Source organism: Chiloscyllium plagiosum, unplaced genomic scaffold, assembly GCF_037043375.1.
Source record: "Chiloscyllium plagiosum isolate Xiang-an unplaced genomic scaffold, Cpla_swu_hap1 HiC_scaffold_36, whole genome shotgun sequence".
NCBI classification, from domain to species: domain Eukaryota; kingdom Metazoa; phylum Chordata; class Chondrichthyes; order Orectolobiformes; family Hemiscylliidae; genus Chiloscyllium; species Chiloscyllium plagiosum.
In genome coordinates this window covers 43,017,627-43,040,347 of record NW_028270174.1, presented here as the reverse complement: position 1 = coordinate 43,040,347, position 22,721 = coordinate 43,017,627, and the positions used below count along the sequence as shown (strand labels likewise).

Genomic DNA, 22,721 nt, shown 5'->3' with positions numbered 1-22,721 from the left:
CCTCACAGCGGCAGAGACCCGGGTTAAATTCCCGTCTCAGGCAACTGTCTGTGTGGAGTTTGCACATTCTCCCTGTGTCTGCGTGGGTTTCCTCCGGGTGCTCCGGTTTCCTCCCACAGTCCAAAAATGTTAGGTGAAGGGGTGAATGTAGGGGAATGGGTCTGGATGGGTTGCTCTTCGGAGGGTCGGTGTGGACTTGTTGGGCTGACGGGCCTGTTTCCACACTGTTAAGTAATCTAATCTAAATCTTGGGACAGGAAGAAAAGGAATCTGAATGGAGATGCAGTCAAAACCTAAGATCACATCTCATTCAGGAATTTTAGAGAAAGGAAGTTGGGTATAGACAGTAGCTTGTAAGGATGAAGAGGAATTACTTTGAGGAATATGTCAATAATAGCAACTTTGAAAGCGAAAGAAACAATATCTGATGAAAGATAACCATTTATAATGTCATCAGCATGGCACAAGAAAATTGGGAGAGAATCAGAGAAGGCAAATGAACAGTCTTACAAAGGAATTGTCCATAAACTTCTTTCATCTGTGACAGTGCAGGAGGAGTTTAGGGAGATGATTTGGTAGTAGAAAAAAGGAGCCAGAAAGCATCTTTACTAAAATTGCCAACTGCTGAAAGCAAAGAGGCATGTAGCCTGCCAGGACTTCTTATGAGTCAAAATATGTTGTGCTAGAAAAGCACAGCAGGTCAGACAGCAGCTGAAGAGCAGGAGTCAATTTTTCAGGCATAAGCCCTTCATCAGGAATGTGAGGAGGAAGGGAGCTGAGAGATAATAATGGTGTGGGGATGGGGATGGGGATGGGGGCAGGCAGGTGGGAAGGCTGTAGGTGATTGGGAGGGTGGGGGATAATTGTTACAGATTAGATTCCCTTACGGTGTGGAAACAGGCCCTCTGGCTCAACAAGTCCACACTGACCCTCTGAACAGTAAACCACCCAGACCCATTTCCCTCTGACTAACGTACCTGACACTGTGCAATTTAGCATAGCCAATTCATCTGACCTGCACAGCTTTGGATGGTAGGGAGGGTGCAGCAGACAGGTGGGAAGATGGACAAGTCAGGGTCAAGAGGATGATGCCGAGTTGGAGGGTTGGATCTGGGATGAGGTGAGGGGTGTGGAGGTTTGGAAACGAATGAAATTGACATTGATGCTGGGTTCTGGAGCGGAAGATGAAGCGTTCTTCCTCCAGTTGGTAGGTGGCTTTGAGTTGCCCAGGATATCTGTGACTGCAGGTAAATTAGTTGTGCAACAGATACAGTTGAAACTTTATTGCTGGAACAGCACAGCAGGTCAGGCAGCATCCAGGGAACAGGAGATTCGACGTTTCGGGCACAGGCCCTTCTTCAGGAATTCCTGAAGAAGGGCCTGTGCCCGAAACGTCGAATCTCCTGTTCCCTGGATGCTGCCTGACCTGCTGTGCTGTTCCAGCAATAAAGTTTCAACTTTGATCTCCAGCATCTGCAGACCTCACTTTCTCCCCGTGCAACAGATACAAGCAAGTTTATCCCCTTTAAAGTTGAGTTAGTTGCAAGCCATTCAGGAAGATCAGAGTAAAAGGTTTTTGCTGGGAACAGAATATCAAAAGGTAGCTGGCAAGGGATTAGTTCAGCTAATTGACACTGTAGTTACAAATTATATTTACAATGTCAAATTCCAGGTAGCTGGGATTCAGGTAGTTCAGTTATAACTAGTCTGGAAAAGTCTTATCTGATGAAAACTTTTCCTACACCAATTATGTAGTGATTGTAATGAGGTCAGCTAGGTGGACTTCATAGAATAGGAGTTCCCTGATTGTACCAGGCTATCAGCCCCAATCAGGGAGCCCTGCTTGATAGATATAAAACTCACAAAGAGTTGGCACTGAGGAAGCTCTGACAAGGTCTCTCTGTGTAAATAAAGGGTAGCCTGGTGATGGGATACTGGCTTCAGTGGAGTTGTTTCAACATCAACAAAAGTATGAAAATTTAAAACTATTCACTGTGTATTTTAAGCAAAGTTATGAAGGCTAATTACTATTTCAAGCAGAAAAATATGGAAGCCGTTTACCTTCATGTAGTTAACTATTTTAGCAAGCACTCCAAATTTGTATCCAGCACTCCCTGGAAGTGCTTTATAGGCAAAGGATCCATTTTCTGTAAACAATAGAGTTTATTATAAGAAGTGTTTTTCAAAAAGTAAAAGACATAAAAACAATGCCAGCATTCTTCTAAGTGATTTCAATCAATCTGTTCAAACACGTTATGACACAGCTCCAGGGGCAGGTCATACTGAAGCCATGACCTTTTAACCCATAGATACACAGTCACATCACTGTGCCACAGATCTCTCCCAAACTTATGCTGATCAATTTTTTGAATGTGTTATGAAATGTTGGTATCATGGGTGTGATATTACCATGGTTTCTCCAGTCGCCATTCTTCTACCTTGCTAATTTCTAAACCTAAATGCAAAATTTATTCTATTAGCGCTCTCCTGTGATTTATTGTCCACCTATATTTGTTGTCCATTCCAAGCTCCTGACTTGAACTGTTGTATTTCAATAGATATATTCACAGTGTTGTTCAGAACGAAGAGTGTTTCACATTTTTGCCCCTTTGTGCCAGGGAAGTCTATAGACTGGAACTGTTTATGGATTGGAGGGCAGCTAACGTAACCTCACTATTAAAAGTAAAAGAGATGAAGAGAAAACAGGGAATTATGGACTGATTAGCCTGACATTGGTAGGATGGAAAATGATAAGAGTCCATTGTAAAAGATTTAATAGTGTTTGATATTTGGAAAACAGTGACAGGATAGGGCAGAGTCAGCATGGATTTATGAAAGGGAAATCTACTGTGGCTCAGTGGTTAGCAGTGCTGCCTCAGTGCCAGGGACCCACGTTTGATTCCAGCTTTGGGTGACTGTGTGGAATTTACATATTCTGCTCATGTCCACATGGGTTTCTGCTGGCTGTTCTGGTTTCCTCCCATGGTCCAAAGATCTGCAGATTAGGTGGATTGGCCAAGCTAAAGTGCTCATAATGTCCATGTGTAGGTTTTGTGGTTGGCTAAGATAATTGCAGGGTTATGAGGATAGGCGGGGGGGGGGGGGGGGGACTGTAAGGTGGGCTGCTCTTTGGACGGTTGGTACAGACTCCATGGCTGAATGGCTTCTTTCCGCACTAGAGGAAATGTATGATTCTTTGATACTGGAATTTTGAGATGTAAATAGTAGAGTTGATAAGTGGGAACCAGTAGATATAGTTATCTTGGTACTTTGAGAAAGCTTTCAATAACATCCTGCAAAGCACATGGGATAATATAATGAAATGGATGGATAGCTGGGTGGCAGACAGGAAACAGTAGGAAGAAATGGGTCATTTTCAGAGTGGCAGCAAGCAAGGTGTTGCAGGAATTAGTGCTTGGACCCCAGCTATTCATAATATATATGAATGATTTAGATGAAGGAACTATATATAATATCTCCAGGTTTGCAGAGGACACACGTTGGGTGTAAAGGTGAACTGTGAGGAGGATGCAGATGTGCTTCAGAGTAATTTGAAGAAGTTGAGTGCATGGGCAAATCCATGGACAAACAAGTATAATGGGGATAAATGCGAAGTTATCAACTTTGGTAACAAAAGCAGGAAGACAGATTATCTGAATGGCAACAGATTAGGAAAGGGGGAAGGTGCAATGATACCCGGGTGCTCTTTTACACTGATTGCTGAAAGTAAGCAAGACGATGCAACCAGTAGCAAAGTCAAATGCATCTTGGCTGTCAAAGCAAGAGGATTCAAATGTAGGAGCAGGGATGTCTTGCTATAGTTGTACACCACCTTGGTGAGATATTATATGCAGTTTTGGAATGCCTACCTGAAGAAAGATGTTCTGGCTACGAAGGGAATGTGATGCAGATTTATAAGGCTGATTCCTGGGATGGTCAGCCGACGTATGTTCAGAGACTGGACTGATTGGAGTTTCAAAGGATGAGGGAGGGATCTCAGAAACTTGACTTGACAGGGTAAACACAAGAAAGATGCCCCCAATGATCAAGTTGTTGTGAACCCGGGTCACAGTCTAAGGATATGTGTAGATCATTTAGGACTGAAGAGGAGAAATATCTTCACCTAGAGAGGTTAGCCTGTGGAATTCTCTACCAGAGAAAGCGGTGGAGGCCAAAACATTGAATGATTTTAATATAGAGACAGACACAATTCTTAGGACTCAAAGAATCAAACATTAGGGGCTGAAAGTGGAATGTGGGACTGAGTTGGATGATTAGCCTTGATCATACTGAATGGCAGAGCAGGTTCAAAAGGCTGAATTGCCTACTCTTAGTCTTATTTTCTATGTTGTAAGTTCTGGGCACCATATCTAAAGAAACATATACAGGGGAACTTTGATTATCCGAAGGAGATGGGCGGGCACTATTTCGTTCGGATAATCGATTATTCAGTTAATTGATTTAAATGCCTTTCCTCTGGGGCTCGGAGTTTTTAAAGTCTGCTCCCAGTTCAGGAGCCTGCAGCTGCACAGCACGCGAGACCCCACCCCAACGCCATCCAACACCACCCCCAACAACGCCCCTGCACCCAACCCCACCCCCCAAACCAGTCCAACACCGCCCCCACCCCAACCCTGTCCAATACTATCCCCGCCCCCAACCCCGCTCCCCCCGCCTCCTCTCCGGGGCAGCCGGACTGTACACCAACAAGGCTGCTACAGCTGCTGTCTTTGTGGGGTAAGTCTCCAAATAGAACACACACAACTTTTTACTGTAACGTTTTCATAGGTTCCACATTTGCCCTGTACAGGACAATGTTGGAGAGATTACCTGGGGACGGGGGTGTGGTTTATGATACACCCCTCTGTAGAGCTCCAGGGAAAGTGTGGAGGGGAGAGAGAGAGGGTGGGCGGGCAGTCAGTCATTTGGAGATGGTGCCTGTTTAATCACTGTAAACAAAAGATGCGATCACTGTTGGAAACATTACTTTGATGTAATGGTTCTATCGGGACCTCAAGATCTCCTTCGGATAATCGGTATTTGGATAATCGAGGTTCCTCTGGATTGACCTTGAAGGGAGTGCAAATAGGTTTACCACAGTGACACTGGACTCCAAAGGTTAAATTATGAGCAGACATAGAGGGAAAAGGTTGCAAAGGCCTGATATTCCAGAGTAGTCTGTTTCACTGCAATGGTGGAGAGACCTCCTAATTTGTTACTCAATTCCCTTAAGAAAAATAGGCCAACATTCCATTTCCTTTCTTTTCACTAACTGACTTGAATGCTGGCTTTTTGTGATTCGCACACTAGAAGCCCGAACTCCCTCTGTCGGACTTCTTACAGCCTTTCTCAATTTAAATAATGTTCAGTTCTTTTTATTCTTTCTGCAAAAAGTGCATAACCTCATATTCCCCACATTATATTCCATCTACTAAGACTGTGCCCACTCAATCTGAATATACTCCTTTATGGACTCCTTGTGTCAACCTTAGTCCTTGCCTTCCTATCTGTCATCCTTCCATCATCTATTTATATATATTGTAAATTCTCATGTCCCCAGCACTGTTCCCTAAGGCACTCCACTAATTATAGGTTGCCATTCTGAAAATGCACCCCCCCCAACTTCTTGACCCTGATTTTGTCTGCTATTAGTTATTCAATCCTTTAAACTGGGCAATATATTACCCAAACATAATGGGTTCTTATCTTGTTAAGTAGTCTTTTTGCAGAATCTTATCACATACCTTTTGGAAATCCAAATATGTTACATCTACTGGCTTCTCCATATCTATATTGCTTGTAACCTTATCAAAGAACTGTTACAAATCTGTCAGGCATGATTTCCCCTTCGTGAAGCCATGCTTACTCTGCTGGATCACATTATGTGTTTCTAAATGCTCTGTGATGGCATCTTTTGCCACAGACTCTAATATTTTCCTCGTGGATCAAATCCGAGAATTCCATCTCAAACGATATTGAGTCTACCTATAGTACATGTACTGTAGTGTTCCGAGCCAGCAGCTCACCATCATCTTCTCGGCCAATTAGGGATAGACAATAACTGCTGGTCCAATCAGCATTACCCACGTCCCACAAGTAAATAAAAAAAACTACGATTGTAGTCTCTTGAATTAAGAAAACTATGGGATGATTCAATCAATCAGAGTTTTCCTTAATGGGAATAATACCATGAAATGACAGATGGTATTTTCGCTAGTTGGTCATAAGTTAAAAATGAGGAGTGAGTATAGTCTAAAACTTAGAACCAATGGGCGGCATTCGGAGCCCAGTGGTTAGCACTGCTGCCTCACAGCACCAGGGTCCCAGGTTCGATTCCAGCCTCGAGTGACTGTCTGTGTGGTGTTTGCACATTCTCCCAGTGTCTGCGTGGGTTTCCTCCGGGTGCTCCAGTTTCCTCCCACAGTCCAAAAATGTGCAGGTCAGATGAATTGGCCATGCTAAATTGTCCCGTAGTGTTCGGTGTATTAGTCAGAGGGAAATGGGTCTGGGTGGGTTGCTCTTCGAAGGGTCGGTGTGGACTTGTTGGGCCGAAGGGCCTGTTTCCACACTGTAGGGAATCTAATCTAATCTAATCAGACCATTTCAGAATGAAATTGGCAAAAGATTTTTACCGACAGTAAATGGTAGAATTTTGGACTACTCTTCCTATCAAAAGCAATCAATTTTTCACTTTAAATGTTGGATAGGTCACAGCTCATGCATGATCTCACAGGTTGGCGAGCACAGATAAGTGACTAAAAAGCCTCTTCCTGCTCCTACGTTCAAGAGCAAGAGTACGAAAGTATGTATCAGAGAATTATAACAGATGCAACACAACAAACAGAAAAACAAGGAATAGGCATACAAGTGGAGCAGATGAGATAAAGAAACATACAGAACAAACGTAGAAGAGACTGGTAGAAGAAAAATGAAGCTTTCTAACCTGAAGAATATACATCTTTAAAAACATATAGCAAAAGTCAATATAAATTAAAGATACACCATTCCTGGCCAATAAGAGACAGGATCCACCTTCCGAGTCATCAACACCAGGCTATGAGAATTACAGAGCACATTACAGTATTTCCTATTACAAGAACACCCTACAGCCCCTCTTGCCAGAAAGGTATGTGTTCTTTTTCCTAATTTAGGATTTGTTGAGAAGCTGATAGTTAAAAAGTATTTTTACATTTGAGCAAGAGAAAGGTGTGTAAAGGACTCATCTGTTTGAAGCTCTTGTGTCAGCATGAAACCTTGTGAAAGAATCCGAACCCTGCCTTGGTTTTTATTAACAACAGGCCTATAGCTCCTTTCCGTTCTCTTACATATCGAGGAAGTGAATAATTAATTTTTAGTATCTGCGATTAACAGCATCACAACTAAAATGAACAAAAAAAGTGAATACTGCTCATTTTAAACTTTCTATTGAAAGCAACAATATATAACCAAACGGCTGGTTTTGACCTTTAAAAATGACAGTATGTGAAATACTGCTGTTTCGGGTTCTGCAGTATAATCTGCAGAATTGCTGAAATGGAACAGTTCACATGAACAAAGGCACCAGATTGGGATTTGCAGCTGCAAGATGATTCAATACAAAATTACACTGCAAAGATTAACACATGAAAGGGTCTTATGTTATTTTAATAGGAGTGTTAGCCTATTTAAAATAGGGGTAAAATGTCTTAAATACCGTGCACATACATTCCTAATACTGTTTCAATATTAAATTTAGAATGCTCAAGACATTATATTATAAGATACTAAGGGATTCAAGGGATATGGAAACAATGTGAAGGTTTAGCAGAAATAAATGAGCAGGCATGATTTTACTGAATGGCACAGCACACTCAGGACGACCTATTTCTCTTAAATCTTAAAGCTTTGTAAACAAAACAAAATCAAAAAATGCATCCAGTTCTAAGTGTTTGATGACAGTTTGCTGTTTAAGGTATTTGATAAATTTCAATAAACATCAGTCATAGAGTCATACAGATGTACAACATGGAAACAAATCCTTTGGCCCAACTCGCCCATGGTGACCAAATATCCTTAATTAATCTAGTTCCATTTGCCAGCACTTGGCCCATATCCCTCTAAATCCTTCCTATTCATATACCCGTCCAGACACCTTTTAAATACTGTAATTGTACCAGCTTCCATCATTTCCAGTGGCAGTTCACTCCATACGTGTACCACCCTCTGTGTGGAAAAAGTTGCCCCTTAGGTCCCTTTTATATCTTTCCTCTCTCACCCTAAACTTATGCCCTCTAGTTCTAGACTCCCCCACCCCAGGGAAAAGACCTTGTCTATTTGCCCATCCATGCCCCTCATGCTTTTATAAACCTCTATAAGGTCACCCCTCAGCCTCCAACACTCCAGAGAAAACAGCCCCAGACTATTTAGCCTCTCCCTACAGCTCAAATACTCCAAACCTGGCAACATCCTTGTAAATCTTTTCTGAACCCTTTCAAGTTTCACAACATCCTTCTGATAGGAACTATGAATCTGCACACCAAGGTCTCTTTATTCAGCAACACTCCCCAGGAACCTACCATTAAGTGCAAATCCTGCTCTGATTTGCCTTCCCAAAATGCAGCACCTCGCATTTATCTGAATTAAAGTCTATATATCACTTCTCAGCCCATTGGCCCATCTGATCAAGAACCCATTGTAATCTGAGATAACCTTCTTCGCTATCCACTACACTTCCAATTTTGGAGTCATCTGCAAACTTACTAACTACACCTCCTATGTTGACATCCAAATCATTTATATAAAAGATGAAAAGTAGTTGATCCAGCACCGATCCTTGTGGCACACCACTGGTCACAAGCCTCCAGTCTGAAAAGCAACCCTCCACCACCACTCTCTGTCTTCTACCTTCGAGCCAGTTCTGTATCCAAATGGCTAGTTCTTGCTGTATTCCCGATGATCTAACCTTGCTAACCAGTCTCCCATGAGGAAACTTGTTGAATGCCTTACTGAAGTCCATATGAATCACGACAACTGCTCTGCCTGCACCAATCCTCTTTGTTGCTTCTTCAAAAAACTCAATGAAGTTCATGAGACGGGATTTCCCATGCACAAAGCCATGTTGACTATCCCTAATCAGTCCTTGCCTTTCCAAATATATATAAATAGTGTCCTTCAGAATTCCCTGCAACAACTTGCCTACCACCAATGTGAGGCTCACTAGTCTATAGTTCCCTGGCTTTTCCTTACCACCTTTCCTCAATAGTGGCACCACATTAGCCAACTTCCAGTCTTCCGCACCTCACCTGTGACTATCGATGATACAAATATCTCAGCAAGGGGCTCAGCAATCACTTTCTTAGCTTTCCACAGAGTTCTAGGGTACAGCTGAACAAGTCCTGGTGATTTATCCACTTTTATGCATTTCAAGACATCCAGCACCTCCTTCTCTGTAATATGGACATTTTTCAAGATTTCATCATCTATTTTCCTACATTCTGAATCTTCCATGTCCTTCTCCATAGTAAATCTAAAATCTAAAATCTAAAAAAAAAAATCTAAAAAAAAAAATACTGATACAATATACTCTTTTAGTATCTTCCCCCATCTTCAGCTCCACACATAGACTGCCTTCCTGATCTTTGAAGGGCCCTATTCTCTCCCTAGTTACCCTTTCGTCCTTAATATATTTAAAAAGATCTCTTGGATTCCCCTTAACCCTATTTGCCAAAGCTATCTCACGTCCCCCTATTTGCCCTCTTGACTTTCCTCTCCACTCCTACTGCCTTTATACACTAAGAATTCACTCGATCTCTCCTGTCTACATGCTTTCTTTTTTTTCTTCACCAATCCCTCAATTTCTTTAGTCATCCAGTATTCTCTATACCTACCAGCCTTCCCTTTCACCCTAACAGAAATATACTGTCTCTGGACTCTAGTTATCTCATTGTTGAAGGCTTCCCATTTTCCAGCCGTCCCTTTACCTGCGAACATCTACCCCCAATAGCTTTTGAAAGTTCTTGCCTAATACCGTCAAAATTAGCCTTCCTCCAATTTAGGACTTCAACTTTTAGATCTGGACTATCCTTTTCCATGTTAAAGAAATCATTATGGTTTTTTATCTTGAAGCAAAGTAAGCTTTAGCTCTAAACAGACAGTGTTGGAAACAAGCATTAACTCAGGGATGAGTATTATTCACTACACAGAAATAGGGAAGTAGGTGGATTGACCTGTAAATAGAGCACCATGCAGTCTTATGATCGTAAGAATTCAGAACGAATAGGCCATTTAGCCCCTTGAGCCTGTTTCACCATTCAACAGGACCGTGGTTGATCTAACATATCTCATGTTCATATTCCTGAATTTTCCCCCATAACCCTCGATTCCTCTTCTGATTAAGGGCCTCACTCAGAATTATCAGGCAGGAGAGACTTGCTCCCAACGTGCAGCACATCTGATTCTACAGACTGCTGATCAGTGAAGTGACGTATTGAATGGGGGAGGAAGAGGGCTCTTTTCAAGATGTTTATCATCACTCAGATGACTTTTAATTTTCCAACATCTTCCCCACTCACCCTGTTGATTGTCCAAATATTGCCTTATACTCCTATTTTGCATATTCCACCCAGGCCTTCTGCAGTATTAACAGTGGCCACCATTCCTGAAGGCTCTGCTGATCGTGCAAAGGTGCCAAATACGGAATGGTTGGTAGCAATAAGATAGGGAATTTCCTCATGGACACCAGTGGAAATTATACCATACAGTAATTAAAGGTCAATTGACTGGAATATTATTGTGGGGTGAACTATTTAACTGTAGGCAGGCTTGTACCTGATATTTATGTCAGAGCTCATCCTCAGCTTATAATTCAGACCTGGAAGAGGACAATTATTTATATTATCATCTAGCATGGTATTGTTTCCAGCATCAACAAACTTTCAACTTTAAATTGCAAAAAGAAAAAATGGCAAGTGTTGGAAATCTATCGAAACTCAGCAAGGCAATCAGTATCATACCAAAACATAAAAAGATAAGTCAAGATATACTGTGCATGGCTTTCATCCGGTTTGTGGCGATTTCTACTACACTTAGTTTTGTAATTTGCATCATCAACTTAATCAGACTTTAATGAGGGTGTCAGAATGAACAATTCTGGTTGGACATATTCTATAAAGTATCAGTAAATGATCTCATTCACCATTGCACTTTGTTTGCCTTCAACTATAAATAGGAAGAATTCTTATCCAACTGAATGATCTTTCACTACCAGTATAAATAACATTTCCAGTATTTTTAAAACAAATAAAATGCTCAAAAACGGCTCTTCCAATGCAATGGTAACATTTAAACTAAGAGACTTAGGTTCAAGTTCTCTCTCCTCCAGAGGTGTGTAATAACATCTCTGAGAAAGGTTGGTTTGAAAATATCTAGATGTGCTCGAAGAAATTGAAAATAAACATTTTCCTTCTCCCAAGTATTTTCATAAAACTGATCTTTCTCCTATAGCAGACATCCAAATATAAAATTAAACTCACCTAAATGTATGAACTCTCATGTTGAAAGCAGGTCCACGAGGCAACAGATTTCTGACTCTCTGGCGCTGGGCATACCTGTCGCCTCAGTGTCCTAAATATGATATTCTGTTATTATGTGCTGATGTCACTTAAGCAAGGACTTACTTTGCACAAGAATTACTACCTGTTCCACTTGACACAGCAGTGGAAATGAATTCTCTATCAAACAAAAAGTGGAATTCTTGCTGTGAAGGACAGCATTTTACTAACATTTTAATCCAAGGGCTCTGAGAACAAGGTTACAATGATGAAGAGCAGAGCCCCAATTTTTGCTTGCAGGTGTAAATTATGCACACAGTCACCAAGATGGGATGGCAATTAGGTCTTCTGTATATACATGTTGTCACTACAAAAAAAAACGTAAATTTTCCTCTCTCAAAATGTTCTTTATCATTCTTTATGTGCTCTTTATCAAACATCAATATTTTCAGATACATTATTGTGTAAACTTTGAAGAAATGTTCACAAAGTAAGGGTTAAATATTTTAAATAAAGGAAGAAATTCTGATGTCATTAATGACGCTGTCTCATGTTGAGTTAGGTGGGAGCTTTAAATTCTTTGGAAGAAAAAACTATTTTAATTGTAATAATAATGTGAGCATGCATTCATATGGTACACCACTTGTCACATTTTCCAGTCAGTCACAGTACCTATCCTGAAACACTAATCTAAGTATGTGCTTTCTCTGTATATGTCTTATTCTCCATTCAGCTTTTCTTTCAAAAACAAATTATTTCATGCCTTGTGGGCATTGTTCAGATTTTTCATCTGCTTTTGCTTATGTAACTACCTGTGCTCTTTGTAGCTACTGACAAGGTGCTCCACCTGTCTCAGGTCAGGTTTTACTCATACATCATCTATGTTCATCCAGTCTTTCCACTTCGTTCTCTCCAAACTCCTTAGTTCCAACAACTGAACAAACACTTCCTTCATGTGAAGGATAGATATTCTTGCCCGTGGGTGGCACGGTGGCACAGTGGTTAGCACTGCTGCCTCACAGCGCCTGAGACCCGGGTTCAATTCCCGCCTCAGACGACTGACTGTGTGGAGTTTACATGTTCTCCCCGTGTCTGCGTGGGTTTCCTCCGGGTGCTCCGGTTTCCTCCCACAGTCCAAAGATGTGCAGGTCAGGTGAATTGGCCATGCTAAATTGCCCATAGTGTTAGGTTAGGGGTATGGGTGGGTTGCGCTTCGGCGGGTCGGTATGGACTTGTTGGGCCGAAGGGCCTGTTTCCACACTGTAATGTAATCTAATCTAATGTAATGTAATCTAATCTAATCTAATTTGGGAACCAGCCATTTAGCCTATAATTTGACCAAGATTCTACTGAATTTTGTTAGGATAGTCTGGGAATGGACTGAGTAATGATTGGCATGTTATAGTGAGCCAATTCCTTCTATCACTTCACATATAATTGGGATTAGGTTGACAGGACAGCTAACAGGCTGGTTTGGAGTTGACCCTTCTAAATTATCAAGACATTTCACTCATCAATTAGATGGCGGTATAGTAGCTGCACTGGAGTAGCCTGATTAAAGGCATGGCTAGTTCAGGAGGGCAGCTGTTACGTTGGATTGTCATTGGAATATGTAGCCTTTGCTGCGTCGAGGATATTCAACCATTTCTTGACAACAAATTCAATTAAATCAAAATGGCCATCTGTGCTGGTGAGGATTCAGGGAGAGGTCAAGAGAGATCATTCATGCAGCACATTTGGCTAAATGAGTATTGTTAGGAATGGTTTACTATAGTCCTTTGCACTCAGGTTAGGCCTCACTATCCTTGAAAATGGGAACTTCCATGAATCTACAACCTCCCATTCAGTGTTTAACTCTCCAGCTTTATCCATTACTGCAGCAGGACTTTAAATTGATAGCAGAATTGTTTGAACGTCAAAACCATACTACTACTTCCATTTACCAAACGTATAGCTATTTACTGGGGCAGCATTTCATTTTTAGGTATGTGCCTTTCATGTTCATTTACATTACTTTATGAACAAGGGTTGCTCATAGTGATGGAGGAATGAGATATATGCAAAGCTATAGCACCAAAATAATTAATAACCAGTACATTTCTATCTTTTTTTCCAGGTGCATATTTCTGATTTGGAGACCATCTCTGGAACATCCATTTCTAAAAATGGCAGCTAATAACTTTAGTCAAACTTGGTTCGTGATCAATGATGCCACATCTATAAATCAAGACACTGAATTTCAAGTTCAGCAGATGCAGCTGTTTCATGATAGCTGGAAGATTGCTTTCTTTCTTATTTTGCTGCTTTTTGTTCTTACTGTAATTAGCCTGGTTTTATTAGCATTTCTTCACGAGCTGCTTCTTTGCTGCTTTTGTACAAAGAGCAAAAGTTTAGAAATTCTGGACAATGAACCCCATGCTGCAAGAATTGTGATGAGTACTATGAAAAGACATAAAATTGAAATGGTATAGAAAATGATTTATCATGACAGACAAATCAAAATAAATCAAACTATTTCAGATGGAAATTTATTGCCATTTGATATCAAAACAAATGAAAAAATCTTCAGCACAGGATTAGTCATTGAGAATTTGGTAAAATAGTCAGCAAAGTAAACTAGATTAGAGTCTTGTTAACAAAAAAATAATCTTCAAATACAGAAGATGACTTAAAGAAAGTAGTGTTTTATTAATCTGATTCCAGAGCGCCTGAATTAAAATGAGAGCTCGGAGGTTAATTTACAACAGTGATACAGATCCATTGATTCAGTTAATAATGTGGAAACTGTTCAAGGATGGGGTTGAGGGAGGCAGTTGTCCGAAAAAAAAAGGACAATGGCCTGAATCTTCAGATCTGGGCCAGAATCTTTATTTTCAATCCTGATCAGAAAAAAAAAATTGTCCACTGACCTTCGGAGGAATTTTCCTAAGTGAAGCACTGAGCCAGAGTCATCCCAGCCAAACCAGTCCAGTTCCGTTCAGGAATTCACTCATTGGATCTGAAACTACATGCTCTTTTGCAGCAATAACCATCATATTCCACATTTAAAAGGTCCAAAGTCACTTTGACTTATACTTACATCTCTCAAGAGATGAGGCAGTAAAAGGGCCCAGGGCCCAATAGGTATAGGGGACCAGGGTGCTAGATGCACAAGGAGAAGTGTACAGCAGGCAAATAGGCAGGCAATGGTGCTTAGAATAGATTAGAGGCTGTTGTGGAGCTAAAGTAGGTTTGGTTGGGGAAGTTCATGAGAATCTGGGGTAGGGGTTGGTGAGAGTATGAGGTGGAGGGTCAATGGAGTGTCAGGTATACACGAAGACAAGATAGAGTCAAGTGAATTTTATGGTTAGTCAGGCGTTAGGACTGGTTTTTAATCTCTCTAACTTTTCCTTATTAAATACTCAGTTAAGTGAGGTGGAACCCTCCAAAGTCTCAGACTCAAACAGTTGTGTTTTTCTAGATGGTTCCTGGCACTGGGTAATTGGCCATCAGAAATTTCAATTTCTTACCTACTCTGACTTATTCGGAACTCCATACCCACAGAACAAGTGTTCTTGACTCCGAACTGCCCTCAGTCGTGGCTTCACAAGATCAAGAGGAATTAGAGATGGGCATCAAATTCTGGCCGTGCTAGTGACATTCAATTCCATGAATGAAGTAAACAAAAAATTAAAGATAACTAAGCAGCCAAGAAATTTGAATTGGACGATCTATTTCTAATTGGAGGATATTTAAACAGCAAGAGATTTATTTCAGTTAGAGATTCTAGGTAAATATCTAGATTGGTACCTATTGTGATTTGGCAAGGCACATAAGTTCACACATCCTCAGAGCCAATATAGATCTTAAGCTCAAGTTCCTGTGTATGTCTAGAAGGGACAAGGCAATCAATGTATTTCTCTCTACACTGAAGTCTCTTCTTGGACATTTGCTGATCATATCTGCTTGCAATCCCAATTAAAGTAAATGATCACTGAAAGCAAACTACAACAGTACAAAGATTGTTTGCCATGGCAATAATTCTGTCTGATATCAGTAGTGATTATTGGGGTGGGGTTTCATATTGATACGAAATTTGCAATTCACAGGAGTTACAAAACAATTGACAACTAGCTACATAAAGGAAACATTTCAGCAGAGCTTGGTTAAAGGAGGTAAATTTTAAGGAACACTTGAAAAGAAAAAATACATGTAGAGAATTAGAGATGATTAATGGGAAATACCTAATCTAAGGGCTCAGCAGCTGCAGGCATGTCAGTCAAAAGTGGAAGAATTAAAATATTGCGTTTGTATGAGACTTGGAGTTTGGAGGTTACAGGGAGACAGTCAAGAGAGAAGCTATAGAGGAATGATGTCAATGAGCAAAAAGATGATAGGTGAATGGGATTTGTTGCAAGATAGGATTAGGCAGCAGAGCTTTGCATTACTTCAAGTTTATTGATTGTGGAAGATAGGAAACCAGTCAGGAGCATGTTAGAATAGTCAGGAATAGGAATAAACAAAACATGCTTGAAGTTTTCAGTAACAGATGAATTGAGGCAGAGACAAAGTTAGTGCTGTTATGGAAGTGGAAGTAGGTACATTTGGTAGGCATTGATGTAGTTGAAAGCTCATTAAGGTCAAAAAGATGCCAACTAATGAACATTTTGGTTAAATATCAGCTAGGTAGAGGGATGATTCAGGGAATGGAATTTGTGTTGAGAATCAAAAGATAATGACATAACTTCCTAATATTGACAGGAAATTCTGCTCAACAAATCCTAGATATTGGTGAATTAGAGCTAGGTGCCATCAGCATAAATATAGAAACTAAGATTACATTTTCAGATGGTATTGTAGAGAGAAACAGGAGTGTTGGAAATGTGTTGCTGGAAAGGCGCAGCAGGTCAGGCAGCATCCAGGGAACAGGAGAATCGACGTTTCGGGCATAAGCCCTTCTTCAGGAATGAGGAAAGTTTGTCCAGCAGGCTAAGATAAAAGGTAGGGAGGAGGGACTTGGGGGAGGGGCGTCGGAAATGTGATTAGGTGGAAAGAGGTCAAGGTGAGGGTGATAGGTCAGACTGGGGTGGGGGCGGAGAGGTCGGGAAGAAGATTGCAGGTTAGGAAGGCGGTGCTGAATTTGATGGATTTGACTGAGACAGGGTGGGGGGAGGGGAAATGAGGAAACTGGTGAAATCCGAGTTCATCCCTTGTGGTTGGAGGGTTCCTAGCCGGAAGATGAGGCGTTCTTCCTCCAACCGTCGTTTTGTTGTGGTCTGACGATGGAGGAGTCCAAAGACCTGCATATCCTTGGTGGAGTGGGAGGGGGAATTGAAATGTTGAGCTACAGGGTGATTGGGTTGGTTGGTCCGGGTGTCCCAAAGGTGTTCTCTGAAACGCTCTGCAAGTAGCCGGCCTGTCTCCCCAATATAGAGGAGGCCACATCGGGTGCAGAGGATGCAATAGATGATATGTGTGGAGGTGCAGGTGAATCTGTGGCGGATATGGAAGTTTCCTTTGGGGCCTTGGAGGGAGGTGAGGGGGGAGGTGTGGGCGCAAGTCTTGCACCTCCTGCGGTTGCAGGGGAAGGTGCCGGAAGTGGAGGTTGGGTTGGTGGGGGGTGTGGATCTGACGAGGGAGTCACGGAGGGAGTGGTCTTTACGGAATGCTGATAGGGGAGGGGAGGGAAATATATCCTTGGTGGTGGGGGATAGGGGAGGGGATATATTTCCCTCCCCTCCCCTATCCCCCACCACCAAGGATATATTTCCCTCCCCTCCCCTATCCCCCACCACCAAGGATATATTTCCCTCCCCTCCCCTATCCCCCACCACCAAGGATATATTTCCCTCCCCTCCCCTATCCCCCACCACCAAGGATATATTTCCCTCCCCTCCCCTATCAGCATTCCGTAAAGACCACTCCCTCCGTGACTCCCTCGTCAGATCCACACCCCCCACCAACCCAACCTCCACTTCCGGCACCTTCCCCTGCTACCGCAGGAGGTGCAAGACTTGCGCCCACACCTCCCCCCTCACCTCCCTCCAAGGCCCCAAAGGAAACTTCCATATCCGCCACAGATTCACCTGCACCTCCACACATATCATCTATTGCATCCTCTGCACCCGATGTGGCCTCCTCTATATTGGGGAGACAGGCCGGTTATTTGCGGAGCGTTTCAGAGAACACCTCTGGGACACCCGGACCAACCAACCCAATCACCCTGTAGCTCAACATTTCAATTCCCCCTCCCACTCCACCAAGGATATGCAGGTCTTTGGACTCCTCCATTGTCAGACCACAACAAAACGACGGTTGGAGGAAGAACGCCTCATCTTCCGCCTAGGAACCCTCCAACCACAAGGGATGAACTCGGATTTCACCAGTTTCCTCATTTCCCCTCCCCCCACCCTGTCTCAGTCAAATCCATCAAATTCAGCACCGCCTTCCTAACCTGCAATCTTCTTCCCGACCTCTCCGCCCCCACCCCAGTCTGACCTATCACCCTCACCTTGACCTCTTTCCACCTATCACATTTCCGACACCCCTCCCCCAAGTCCCTCCTCCCTACCTTTTATCTTAGCCTGCTGGACAAACTTTCCTCATTCCTGAAGAAGGGCTTATGCCCGAAACGTCGATTCTCCTGTTCCCTGGATGCTGCCTGACCTGCTGCGCCTTTCCAGCAACACATTTCCAGCTCTGATCTCCAGCATCTGCAGACCTCACTTTCTCCTCAAAGAAACAGGAGTGTGCCAAGCTACAGCCTGCAGAGACACCACAGATAGTGGTGCAAGAATGAGAAGGGAGCCATTGCAGGTGATTCTCTGACTAATGACTTGTTAGACACTAGTGGAATGGATGGCAGAGATGTGTTGGAAGAAGATAGAGTCAAATCAACAGGATGAGGAGTGATAGTTTACCACTGTCTGAGTCACCTGTAACTTCGCTAAGAGCAATTTTGACACTGTGGCAGGGGCAGAAAACTAATAGGAGGGATTCAAACATGAAACTTAAGTATAATCGACTTTGGGAAATAGCAGCATAATCAAGGTCTTTAGAAAGGGAAGTGTGTTTGGTCACAGGGTAACAGCTCCCAAAGTCGAAGGAGTCAGGAATTGATGTTTTTGAGCAGAGGGTTGATAAAACTAGATTTGAAGAGGAGGACAGTTCCTGAGGAGAAATAAACATTAATAGCAATCAAAATGTAGGAACAAAGGAAGGAAGTTAGGTCGTTAGTTTAACATAAACTAGGTTGAGGAAGGGGAAAATGAATTTCAGGAGCTCAAAGAGGGCATTAAGGGAGAAAATGGAGAGGTTAGAGAGCAGTAAGGGTTCATGACGAGGGTTAGTGCACAGCCTTAAAGGAAATTCGTTCTGGTGGCTAGGAGAAGGGAGGAACAGAGCAGTGACAGCCAAACAGATCATTTCAATCTGAGTGACAAAAACAATTCCATCTTTTGGAGGCAAAAGAGAAAGATAGCAGCTGTAGGCTTAAGACTGCAGTGGAGAATCAAAGCTACAAGTTATTTTTGAATTGGAGGATGATCCTGGAATCATAAACTGTTTAGGTAGAGAAGAGCAGGACCTGCTAGTGCATTACTTGGCGAAGTCACATTTTGCAATAAATGGCTAGCAGGTTGTTCATCACATTCATTCAATTATGCATTACGTAAACTTAAAGGACTAGAGATAAAGGTTGTACGAGGGGGTGAAACTAGGGCAAAAGAGAATAGTGGCTTTAGTGAAAATAAGGCATCTAAAGTGCACGTGAATGGTGGGGTTGTGCAGATCGGTACTTGCAGAAATGTTACGAGGAGTGGATGATAAAAAGGTTAGATGGTTAGAATTTTGAACTTGCAGTCATAAATGAATTAGCACATGGCTTTTACCAGGCTGAACAAAAGGAAATAGGTTGGGAGCTGGAAGGTGAGTGATGCAAGGAAGTGTGATCAGAAATGGCCTCATCTATTTGAGGCACCAGGAGTGTCAAGACTACAAGACAACAGTCAAAAAGGTTGCATGAGTAGACAAAAACTTCACACATGAAATACAATATGGTGAAATTTGAAGTTATGCACTTTGGCAGGAAGAATAGAGAAGCTGAATATCATTAAAATGCAGAAAGACTGAAGGCTGCAGTGGAGGGGGATTTGCGAGTGTCAACATTTGCTACCTCTATGTGATTTAAAAACATAGAAACTAGAGGGTCATGGCTGTATTAATATCATGGTTGAACATTTAACTAAGTATCCTGCTCATGCTTTCACACCACGCCCTTGAAATCCTTTAACTCCAACTATATCTAACTCCTTCCTGAAAACATTCATTGTTTTGATCTCAACTGTTTTGTGGCAGAGTGTTACACAGACTCGCCACTCTCTGGGTGAATATATTTCTCTTTATATCAGTCTTTGTGCAGATTCAGCATGTAAGAGGGAAGGCAACTGGATTGCTGGCCTTTATTTCAGAGGAGTATAAAAATAGGTGATTCTTATTAAAACTATACAAGACAATAGTTAGGCCACATTGAATAACCAATAAATTAAACTACATTTAGTTCAATGCAAGGGGCCTAACAGGGAAGGCAGATGAACTCAGGGTATGGTTAGGAACATGGGATTGGGATATCATAGCAATTATGGAAACATGGCTCAGGAATGGGCAGGACTGGCAGCTTAATGTTCCAGGATACAAATTAGAATTAGATTAGATTCCCTACAGTGTGGAAACAGTAGGGATCTAATCTAATTCTAATTTGTATCCTGGAACATTAAGCTGCCAGTCCTGCCCATTCCTGAGCCATGTTTCCATAATTGCTATGATATCCCAATCCCATGTTCCTAACCATGCCCTGAGTTTATCTGCCTTCTGCTACAGAAAGGATAGAAAGGGAGGCAAGAGAGGAGGGGGAGTGGCATTTTTGATAAGGGACAGCATTACGGCTGTGCTGAGGGAGGATATTCCCAGAAATGCATCCAGGGAAGTTATTTGGGTGGAACTGAGAAATAAGAAAAGGATGATCACCTTATTGGGACTGTATTATAGACCACCCCCCCAATAGTCAGAGGGAAATTGAGAAACAAACTTGTGAGGAGATCTCAGCTATCTGTAATAACAATAGAGTAGTTATGGTAGGGGATTTTAACTTTCCAAACATTGACTGGGACTGCCATAGTGTTAAAGGTTTAGATAGAGAGGAATTTGTTAAGTGTGTACAGGACACTGATTCAGTATGTGGATGTACCTACTAGAGAAGGTGCAAAACTTGACCTACTCTTGGGAAATAAGGCAGGGCAGGTGACTGAGGTGTCAATGGGGGAGCACTTTGGGGCTAGCGACCATAATTCTATTTGTTTTAAAATAGTGATGGAAAAGGATAGACCAGATCTAAAAGTTGAAGTTCTAAATTGGAGAAAGGCCAATTTTGACGGTATTAGGCAAGAACTTTCAAAAGCTGATGGGAGGCAGATGTTCGTAGGTAAAGGGAAGGCTGGAAAATGGGAAGCCTTCAGAAATGAGATAACAAGAATCCAGAGAAAGTATATTCCGGTCAGGGTGAAAGGGAAGGCTGGTAGGTATAGGGTTTGCTGGATGACGAAAGAAATTGAGGGTTTGGTTAAGAAAAAGAAGGAAGCCTATGCCAGGTATAGACAGGATAGGTTGAGCGAATCCTTAGGTGAGTATAAAGAAAGTAGGAGTATACTTAAGAGGGAAATCAGGGGGGCAAAACGGGGACATGAGATAGCTTTGGCAAGTAGAATTAAGGAGAATCCAAAGGGGTTTTACAAATATATTAAGGACAAAAGGGTAACTAGGGAGAGAATAGGGTCCCTCAAAGATCAGCAAGGCAGCCTTTGTGTGGAGCCACAGAAAATGGGGGAGATACTAAATGAGTATTTTGCATCAGTATTTACTGTGGAAAAGGAGGTGGAAGATATAGACTGTAGGGAAATAGATGGTGACATCTTGCAAAATGTCCAAATTACAGAGGGGGAAGTGCTGGACGTCTTGAAACGGTTAAAGGTGGATAAATCCCCAGGACCTGATCAGGTGTACCTGAAAACTCTGTGGGAAGCTAGAGAAGTGATTGCTGGGCCTCTTGCTCAGATATTTGTATCATTGATAGTCACAGGTGAGGTGTTGAAGACTGGAGGTTGGCAAACGTGGTGCCACCGTTTAAGAAGGGCGGTAAACACAAGCCAGGGAACTATAGACCGGTGAGCCTGACCTCGGTGGTGGACAAGTTGTTGGAGGGAATTCTGAGGGACAGGATGTACATGTATTTGGAAAGGCAAGGACTGATTCGGGATAGTCAACATGGTTTTGTGTGTGGGAAATCATGTCTCACAAACTTGATTGGGTTTTTTGAAGAAGTAACAAAGAAGATTGACGGAGGGCAGAGCAGTAGATGTGATCTATATGGACTTCAGTAAGGCGGTCGACAATGTTCCCCATGGGAGACTGATTAGCAAGGTTAGATCTCATGGAATACAGGGAGAACTAGCCATTTGGATACAGAACTGGCTCAAAGGTAGAAGACCGAGAATGGAGGTGGAGGGTTGGCTTTCAGACTGGAGGCCTGTGACCAGTAAAGTGCCACAAGGATCGGTGCTGGGTCCTCTACTTTTTCTCATTTACATAAATGATTTGGATGTGAGCATAAGAGGTACAGTTAGTAAGTTTGCAGATGACACCAAAATTGGAGATGTAGTGGACAGCGAAGAGGGTTACCTCAGATTACAACAGGATCTGGACCAGATGGGCCAATGGCTGAGAAGTGGCAGATGGAGTTTAATTCAGAAAAATGCAAGGCGCTGCATTTTGGGAAAGCAAATCTTAGCAGGACTATACACTTAATGGTAGGGTCCTAGGGAGTGTTGCTGAACAAAGAGACCTTGGAGGGTGTGCCAAGCAGGCTAAGATAAAAGGTAGGGAGGAAGGACTTGGGGGAGGGGCGTTGGGAATACAATAGGTGGAAGGAGGTTAAGGTGAGGGTGATAGGCCGGAGAGGGGGTGGGGGGCGGAGAGGTCGGGAAGACGATTGCAGGTCAAGAAGGGGGTGCTGAGCCTGAGGGTTGGGACTGAGAAAAGGTGGGGGGAGGGGAAATACGAAAACTGGAGAAATCTGCATTTCCCCTCTCCCCCACCTTTTCTCAGTCCCAACCCTCAGACTCAGCACCGCCTTCTTGACTTGCAATCTTCTTCCTGACCTCT

The 22,721-nt window shown here is 42.4% G+C and overlaps 2 protein-coding genes across 3 annotated transcripts in view; one reads left to right on the top strand and one right to left on the bottom strand.

Moving 5' to 3' along the window:
• gtf2e2 (general transcription factor IIE, polypeptide 2, beta) overlaps positions 1–22,721 on the bottom strand; it is a 72,917-nt gene that overhangs the window by 17,890 nt on the left and 32,306 nt on the right. For both annotated transcript variants that reach the window (XM_043674022.2, XM_087980119.1), the window contains exon 3: positions 2,062–2,147. In XM_043674022.2, the coding sequence (XP_043529957.1) occupies positions 2,062–2,147 (86 nt within the window). The remainder of the gene's footprint in view (positions 1–2,061; positions 2,148–22,721) is intronic.
• On the top strand, positions 6,656–14,764 carry smim18 (small integral membrane protein 18). The gene is made up of 2 exons (XM_043674023.2): positions 6,656–7,126; positions 13,645–14,764. Exon 2 carries the CDS (start codon positions 13,694–13,696, stop codon positions 13,997–13,999), a length of 306 nt encoding a protein of 101 aa, XP_043529958.1. The 5' UTR covers positions 6,656–7,126; positions 13,645–13,693; the 3' UTR covers positions 14,000–14,764.